Below are 9,180 nucleotides of genomic sequence, written 5' to 3'. Positions count from 1 at the left end.
TCGGTGACACCTGCGTGACCCCTCGGTGACCCCTCGGTGACGCCTGTGTGACCCCTCCGTGACCCCTGCGTAACCCCTCGATGACCCCGTCAGTGACCCCTGCGTGACCCCTCGGTGACCCGTCACTGGCGTCAGTGACTCCTCGGTGACCCCTGCGTGACTCCTCGGTGACCCCTGCGTGACCCCTCGGTGATGCCTGTGTGATCCCTGCGTGACCCCTTCCTGATCCTTCGGTGACCCCTGCGTAACCCCTGCGTGACCCCTCGGTGACCCCTGCGTGACCCCTCGGTGATGCCTGTGTGACCACTCGGTGACCCCTGTGTGACCTCTGCGTGACCCCTCGATGACCCTGCGTGACCCCTCGGTGACCCCTCGGTGACCCCTGCGTGACCCCTCGGTGACGCCTGTGTGACCCCTCGGTGACGCCTGTGTGACCCCTCGGTGACGCCTGTGTGACCACTCGGTGACCCCTGCGTAACCCCTCGATGATCCCGTCAGTGACCCCTGCGTGACCCCTCGGTGACCCGTCACTGGCGTCAGTGACCCCTCGGTGACCCCGTGAGTGACCCCTCGGTGACCCCTGCGTGACCCCTCGGTGACGCCTGTGTGACCCCTCGGTGACCCCTGCGTGACCCCTTGGTGACCCCTCGATGACCCCTGCGTGACCCCTCGGTGACCGCTGCGTGACCCCTGGGTGACCCGTCACTGTCGTCAGTGACCCTGCGTGACCCCTCGGTGACCCCCTGCGTGATCCCTCGTGACCCATGCGCGACCCTGCCACAACTCCTGTGACCCTGGTATAACCTCCCTGTGACCTCCCTGTGTGACCCCTGCGTTACCCTATGACCCTTGCGTGATCTCTGTGTAACCCCTGCGCTAGCCTGTGTTACCCCCGTGTGACCCTGGTCTGACCCCTGTGTGAGGAGAAGAGTGTGGTAACTGATCAGTTGCAGGTCCTAGTTGACAAAAACACATCTTCCTCTAATGCCTATAGTTCTCATACTCTGGTGGAGTCGTTATTGTGATAATCATACTGAATTGGTAGGAGTGGGCCAACGGGTTTGAGGCACAGCTGAATGTGTTACGCGTCTCTATCAATACACGTGCCCATCAATATGTGTTGACCTGCTCCTGCTGCCATGATTGCCCGTACATGCATGTGTAATACAGTATGTATGTACATGTAACAAATCCGTTGATCCCCGAGCTGCAGAGAGTGCTCAATGTCAGAGACGGAGCTTAGTACATAGCAGACTCAGCGGAGGACGTTCAGGTTGGTTGTGACAATCAACCTGAACGTCCTCCGCTGAGTCTGCTATGTATGTACATGTATGCACATGTTATTGGTTGACAGCATGAAACAAGGTGGAGGACACCGTGTTCGAAAACAGTCACCTTTCTCCACCTTGCTACATGCTGTCAACCAACAACTATGTTTTCAACATATTAAACAAGGTTTATCTAATATCATGCATGTACATGTATGTACATGTATGTGTGTTCAGAGAACGATAGAGTCGTATGTGGAGAAGCGTATGGGCATGACGTTTGGCCCACCGGCTGGCCGTAAGATGACCGTCTTCATCGACGACATCAACATGCCAATCATCAACGAATGGGGTGATCAAGTGAGTCAGAAGTGTACACACATAATGCCAGTATTGTGACAGGGATGGTCTTAGAGATTGCTTCTCCCATGCCCGCTGCTACATGCTGTGCGTGCAGGCTGAGTTCAAGTGTCATGAGCACACACGATGCCTATGCCTACTGCCATATACTTGACAGGCTGGGCTCAAGTTTCATGTGAGCACAGCCTGGGTGTGTCTTGCGCACACCGGCTGGTTTTTACATTGGAGAAACACACAGGTTTTAAAATCTCCGGGATGCTTGGTTAAGGATACTGTTATTATCCTGCCCATGACTTGGTAACCGATACCGTCTGAACCGTTTCACTGTAGTTGTCAGTATGTAGTCTGTTGGTGAGGTCATGCATCTTCAGGTGTCTGGACCTACTCCAAAGGGTGTACCAGATGACTTTTCAAAGTACGCTGACTTTGTATTGCACTGTCGATTGAGGTTTTCTGGTGTAGACAATCAGAACTTGGTGGAGTTAAAGACGCTGCCAATGTGCTGAATGATGCATGGTATATATTTTGTTGTTGTCAAGGTCACCAATGAGATTGTACGACAGACTATCGAGATGCAGGGCTTCTACAGCTTGGAGAAGCCTGGTGATTTCACCAGTATCGTCGACATTCAGTTCCTAGCCGCCATGATTCACCCTGGTGGAGGTCGCAACGACATTCCCAGTCGTCTGAAACGGCAGTTTGCCATTCTGAACTGCACACTGCCGTCCGAAAACTCCATCGACAAAATATTTGGTAAGTCAGGAGCAAGAGCCAATAGGATATGATTTGATTTTTGTCGTTGCTAGCTCTTTTCAGTTTGCCAGCACTACAATGCAAGAACATTCTTCGTCTTGTCGCAATATAGTCTTTCAATACTGATCCAGATTTACTCATTACTGCTTTCTGATGATCGCTTAGTGCGTGAAACTCAGAGTTAAAACACTTTCTCTGTCCTTTTATTGTTTTATAGTCTTTCAAATGTAGTTATCCCGTCGTCCATTGTCTGAGTGTAGAGATGGCACGGGGCTGGGAGCAGGTGAAGAAAGGCATCTACAACACGTTTACCAGCCGTTGAACTAAGCAGTTTTGGGTGTAGTAATTGTGGGTCATAGTATTCTACACATATGGAGTTGTGGACAAAGACTCCTGATTGTTAGCATCTATGTGCGGTGTATACTCCGGAAAATACGTTACGTACATCACCACCTCTTTGCTGGTGTTCATCCGGCTTGGTGTGTGTGTGTGTGTGTGTGTGTGTGTGTGTGTGTGTGTGTGTGTGTGTGTGTGTGTGTGTGTGTGTGTGTGTGTGTGTGTGTGTGTGCTTGCAGGTGTAATTGCCAAGGGCTACTTCTGTGCTGAAAGAGAGTTTACACCCGAGGTCGTCTCGCTAATTGGTGACCTAGTGCAAGTTACACGGCTGTTATGGCAGAGTACTAAGGTAATCCTCAGTGGCGTGTACACGGCTGTTATGGCAGAGTAAGGTAATCCTCAGTGGCGTGTACACGGCTGTTATGGCAGAGTACTAAGGTAATCCTCAGTGGCGTGTACACGGCTGTTATGGCAGAGTACTAAGGTAATCCTCAGTGGCGTGTACACGGCTGTTATGGCAGAGTACTAAGGTAATCCTCAGTGGCGTGCACCGCCATGTAGTTTATTAGCAGAGCTCTGGCCGTTGCCTTGATAGATGATGTGTCCATATTTTCACCGCCGCTTGTGTCAGCTAGCCTAATTCCATCTTTTACACCACCAGACTATGTTGTATCTCTTGTGCCTTAGCCTTTGCAGCAATTGTCAGTACCAGGCCTGTCAATAACACTGAAGAAAAGAGCAAGCCTCAGGCTCCTCACAATCACATCTTCAAAGTACCAATGACCACGAAGTCTTTCATTCATAAGGTCCGAGGGAGTTAAACGAGAAAAGGCATTCATTGGGATTAATTGGGCATAGACACTAGCTGCATTTCCAACACATTCATTTCCTGATCAACTGCTCCCCCGGTTTTTAGGTGAAGATGTTACCAACGCCTGCCAAGTTCCACTACATCTTTAACCTGCGCGACCTCTCCCGTATATGGGAGGGCATGCTCAAGGTCAGCGGCGAGACGATAACGACGGCGAACGACGTCATCGGCTTGTGGAAGCATGAGTGCCAGCGTGTCATCGCCGACCGGTTCACGGAGAAAGCGGATCGTGACTGGTTCGATCAGTGCATGAAGCAGACCTGCTCGAGAAAAATGTCACCGGAGCTCGCCAGTCAATTACCCGATGAGCCATATTTCGTCGATTTCATGCGTGATGCTCCTGAGCTCACAGGCGATGAACCAGATGACCAAGACATGGAAGCTCCTAAGATCTACGAGAGGGTGAGTGCATATCCACCTAGGATCATGTAGCATCCATTCTTTTAAGTGTGCTTGAGCACAAGGCAATGAGCTCCGCCAAAAGTTCGCATCATGGAGAGTGTTCAACTCTGCAGATGGGCTTGGGACAGCATGATTCGTTGATACATGTACTGCATTGTTTTTCAGTGAGAAGCATACAGGCCTGGCACAATATTGCAATGCTACAGCCTTGTGCCTTGTGTCTAAGGAAAATGCTCCTACTGCGTGAAGATGTGACAAAGCAATCTCCGCCAGACTTCATAATGTTTATGAGCCTATTGGTTAGCAGTGTTAGAATGCTTTCTTTCCGTGCTTGTCCAATTATGATGCTGCAGGTGATGACCCTCGATGAACTGGAGCAGCGTTTGAGCTCTCTGCAGGCGCAGTACAATGAGTCAATACGCGGTGTCGGTATGGACCTAGTGTTCTTCAAGGACGCCATGACACATTTAATAAAGGTTAGGCTGCTGCCCTGCGGAACAGCTGACAATCGTGCATAGCTGCACAGCCATTCTATCTATCGTATCTCTTTCAGTCCCAGTTTGACGTACGAGTACATGTAGATATATTATGACCTGATACTCCACATGTGTAGTGATCAGCAAAACTACCGTCGTAAATTTGATCAAATTTTAAAGATGGTATATGGGGTTGACCTCCATTTTGTTTACCATCACTTCTTCCTGGAATCAGCAGGCTTTAGCTAGGCACACAAGGTAGTTCTATGTCCTTCAGACCATGCACATACGTTACTCCTTGTCCTTGCCCCAATGTGTTCTGATTGTAGATCAGTAGCAGTATACAGTACTGTGTATTGTCCAAGGACGGGTAGCGTGTAGACTCACTGACGGTTCATGACCAGGTTGACAATGAATTATAATGTTGTGTTGTTGGTCTTCTGATGTTACACATCATCTCACACGTTGACGGAGCACACTGACTATATCAGGTCTTGTGCAGTGGAATTTGGAACGACACACTACAATCACTTGTATGTGTTATGTGTGTGTGTGTACGTGCATGTGCGTGTGTGTGTGTGTGCATGTGTGTGTGTATGTGTGTGTGCGTACTTGCATGTCTACATGTGCATACACTCTGGCATGCAGATCTCACGTGTGATACGAACAAGCCGTGGCCACTGTCTACTGGTTGGTGTGGGTGGCTCTGGCAAGCAAAGTTTAACACGCCTGGCATCATACATTGCCGGCTACAAGACCTTCCAGATCACCCTCTCAAGGTCAGCCTGCTTGCTCGCTTGCTCGTGACACACGGCTCTCTGTTTCTTGCTGTGTGTGTGTGTGTGTGTGTGTGTGTCCTCGTGTGCATGCGTGTATGCCCTAGTCTTCTATCTATCTGTGGAATCACTCTACTATTGACATCCAAGGGATCAAACACTTCTATCCTGCCTAGGGGGAACTGTCCTGTCCTGTACGGGGGAAGTGAAGTGTCCTGCATAGGGGATGGGCCATTCATAGGGGAATTTGTCCTGTACAGGGAGTGTGTCCTCTATAGGAGCGCTTGGGTTGCAATGAAGCCGAGACCCTATAGTCGGTCAAGCTGCCCCCACCTCTCCCCCACTCCTGCAATTCCATGTCTCATCGCTGCCTTGCTGCGTTGTGCCATCTTTTCTATTGTGAAAAAGGGGAATTTGTCCTGTATAGGGGAAATGTCGTCTGTGGGGGAAGTGTCCTCTATAGGGGAAATGTGCTCTAGAGGGGAAGTATCCTCAATGGAAGCGGTCCTCACCAAGGAAACATAATCTGTTGCTACTCCGAGTTTCTTGAGTTATCAATCATCAGGAAACATATCTAACTGAAGCAGGGCTGTCAGGTTCACTAAAGATATACACAGCCACATAGCAAGGCGCACAAAAGGAAGCGTGAAGTGTGAAGGGGAGAGGCTGCTGGGTGGAGGTGGTATAAAAATGTCCATTATTGCAGCAAGCGCTGAACGGAGTGCGTACATCCTGAGTGCACTAGCGCGGAACAAAGATGCGAGATGACAGCGCATGCCTGGCGTCAGGAGGTGCAAGCCCGTTGCGGTGCGATATTGGCGTTAGTCATTGACCCAACAATAACAGTGCAGTGTGTCTAGTTCCAGGGGTCATCAGGCTGCTTGGCCCATGTCACGTTTTTTACGTGATTCCGTTGAACTTGGCGAGCCGGTGTTTATTGGCATGGCGACATTTGGCGATGATTTCACTTCTCTCGTTCAGGATTTGTGTCTTGTCAGCAGTGAGGATGCATACTTGCTCCGTGGTACAAAGGCAACATCTCTTCGTTGCGGGGTTGTACGAGCTGGCCGTGTCCTTGATCCTCCAGGACAGCTGCTACTCTTTGTTGTTGGTTTTCTTTTGCCATAGGCGTTTGGAGAGCTCCGTGTTGGTGCGGTATTTTTCGTGGCGGAAGGTGTGGTTGTTGTATCTTGTCTTAAAAGTTGTTTCTGCTGAGCCGATGAATGTCTTGAGCTCATCCTGGCTGGTGACGTGTGCTTCGTAGACGACGTGTGAGGCCTGGCAACGTCCTTCCATGGGGCATTCCTGCTTTCTCCGAAAATTGCAAGGCTTTTCTGGAGTTTTTTCTTTCAGTTGCCGCTTGTGCCCACTAATAATTTCTGCGATGTTAGGCATACATGAGTAGCTAACCTTCATGTTGTGTCGGCTGAAGATCTTCACGGCTGTGTTTTTGAAGTGACGGTCGATAAGTCTGGCGAAATCAGCAGCAACGTTGGTTCTTACGCTGTGGCTGAAGGGAGGGTTGAACGATGTAATTTTTACTTTTTCGGTTCCGTTGTCTGTTTTCTGTGCTGGTTGCCCCATGTACTGAATACCGGTTGCGTACCCACTGACCAATAATGCCTTGTTGTGCGTGGGGAAGTGTCCTCTATAGGGGAAGTGTCCTCTATAGGGGAAGTGTTCTCTACAGTGTCTGCTCTAGGAGTTCAACCCAACCGGGTACATCAGTACCTGGCACAAGTCTTGCAACCGCGTCAGAGCCGAGTCCACACCTTCAGCCTGTCACTGATAGATCAGTCTGTGCTCCCTTGAAGTACAGAAAAGGTACTCGACATGACTATCGTGCATCCTCCCAAACTGGTCACAAGTGACCCGGTGTTCTTTTTTTCAAACGGGTCCAAGCACCCCCCCCCCCCCCCCCCCAACCGGCTCTGGAGCAGACACTGCTCTGTAGGGGAAGTGTCCTCTACACACAGGGAAGGTGTCCACTATTGGGAAGGTGTTCACTATCGGGAAGGTGTTCACTATCGGGAAGGTGTTCACTATCGGGAAGGTGTTCACTATCGGGAAGGTGTTCACTATCGGGAAGGTGTTCACTATCGGGAAGGTGTTCACTATCGGGAAGGTGTTCACTATCGGGAAGGTGTTCACTATCGGGAAGGTGTTCACTATCGGGAAGGTGTTCACTATCGGGAAGGTGTTCACTGGGAAGGTGTTCACTATCGGGAAGGTGTTCACTATCGGGAAGGTGTTCACTATCGGGAAGGTGTTCACTATCGGGAAGGTGTTCACTATCGGGAAGGTGTTCACTATCGGGAAGGTGTTCACTATCGGGAAGGTGTTCACTATCGGGAAGGTGTTCACTATCGGGAAGGTGTTCACTATCGGGAAGGTGTTCACTATCGGGAAGGTGTTCACTATCGGGAAGGTGTTCACTATCGGGAAGGTGTTCACTATCGGGAAGGTGTTCACTATCGGGAAGGTGTTCACTATCGGGAAGGTGTTCACTATCGGGAAGGTGTTCACTATCGGGAAGGTGTTCACTATCGGGAAGGTGTTCACTATCGGGAAGGTGTTCACTATCGGGAAGGTGTTCACTATCGGGAAGGTGTTCACTATCGGGAAGGTGTTCACTATCGGGAAGGTGTTCACTATCGGGAAGGTGTTCACTATCGGGAAGGTGTTCACTATCGGGAAGGTGTTCACTATCGGGAAGGTGTTCACTATCGGGAAGGTGTTCACTATCGGGAAGGTGTTCACTATCGGGAAGGTGTTCACTATCGGGAAGGCGTTCACTATCGGGAAGGCGTTCACTATCGGGAAGGCGTTCACTATCGGGAAGGCGTTCACTATCGGGAAGGTGTTCACTATCGGGAAGGTGTTCACTATCGGGAAGGTGTTCACTATTGGGAAGGTGTTCACTATCGGGAAGGTGTTCACTATTGGGAAGGTGTCCACTATTGGGAAGGTGTCCACAATTGGGAAGGTGTCCACTATTGGGAAGGTGTCCACTATTGGGAAGGTGTCCACTGTAGGAAAGGTATCTTGTAGAGGGGAATTGCTCTGTAGGGGAAGTGTCCTCCGTAAGGGAAGTCTCCTCTATAGAGAAGTGTCCTCCCTAGGGGAAGTGTAATCTGTATGGGGAAGGGTCCTCTATAGGGGAAGTGTCCTCCATAGGGGAAGTGTCCTCTGTAGGGGAATTGTCTTCTATAGGGAAGTGTACTCTACAGGGGAAGTGTCCTCCATAGGGAAGTCTCCAAAGTTTCCTTTATAGGGAAAGTCTCCTCTGTAGGGGAATTGTCCTCTTTAGAGGAAGTGTCCTCTATAGGGGAAGTGTTCTCTAGGGGAAGTGTCCTCCATAGGGGAAGTGTCCTCCATAGAGGAAGTGTCTTCTGTAGGGGAATGTCTTCTATAGGGGAAGTGTCCTCTATAGGGGAATTGTCCTCTGTAGGGGAATTGTCCTCTATAGGGGAAGTCTCTCCTCTATAGGGGAAGTGTCCTCTGTAGGGGAATTGTCCTCTATAAGGGAAGCGTCCTCCATAAGGAAGTCTCCTTTATAGGGGAAGTCTCCTCTATAGGGGAAGTCTCCTCTATAGGGGATGTCTCCTCTATGGGGGAAGTGTCCTCTATAGGGGATGTGTCCATAATGTGGATAATTGTTCTCTATAGGGGAAGTCTCCTCTATAAGGGAAGTCTCCTCTATAAGGGAAGTCTCCTCTATAGGGGAATTGTCCTCTGTAGAGGAATTGTTCTCCATAGGGGAGGTGTTCTCTATAGGTGAAGTGTCATATATAGGGAATGTGTCTACCATAAGGAAGGTGTCTTGTAAGCTGAAGTGTACTGTACGGGGAAATTGCTCTGTATAGGGAAGGTGTGCTGTATACTGGATTTGTCCTGTGCAGGGGATTTGTCCTTTATAGGGAAATGTTCTCTGCTCG

General features: G+C 49.9%; 1 protein-coding gene across 1 annotated transcript in view; it reads left to right on the top strand.

Annotated features, from left to right (window-relative positions):
• The window catches only part of LOC135810404 (dynein axonemal heavy chain 5-like), an 85,574-nt gene that overhangs the window by 48,104 nt on the left and 28,290 nt on the right, over positions 1-9,180 (top strand). Inside the window, exons 43-48 of the mRNA XM_065323901.1 lie at positions 1,506-1,628; positions 2,168-2,381; positions 2,957-3,066; positions 3,634-3,990; positions 4,344-4,466; positions 5,115-5,245. Coding sequence (XP_065179973.1) covers positions 1,506-1,628; positions 2,168-2,381; positions 2,957-3,066; positions 3,634-3,990; positions 4,344-4,466; positions 5,115-5,245 — 1,058 coding nt within the window. The remainder of the gene's footprint in view (positions 1-1,505; positions 1,629-2,167; positions 2,382-2,956; positions 3,067-3,633; positions 3,991-4,343; positions 4,467-5,114; positions 5,246-9,180) is intronic.

Source organism: Sycon ciliatum, chromosome 1 (genome assembly GCF_964019385.1).
Source record: "Sycon ciliatum chromosome 1, ocSycCili1.1, whole genome shotgun sequence".
Classification (NCBI taxonomy): Eukaryota; Metazoa; Porifera; class Calcarea; order Leucosolenida; family Sycettidae; genus Sycon; species Sycon ciliatum.
This window is presented reverse-complemented; position numbering and strand designations above follow the sequence as displayed.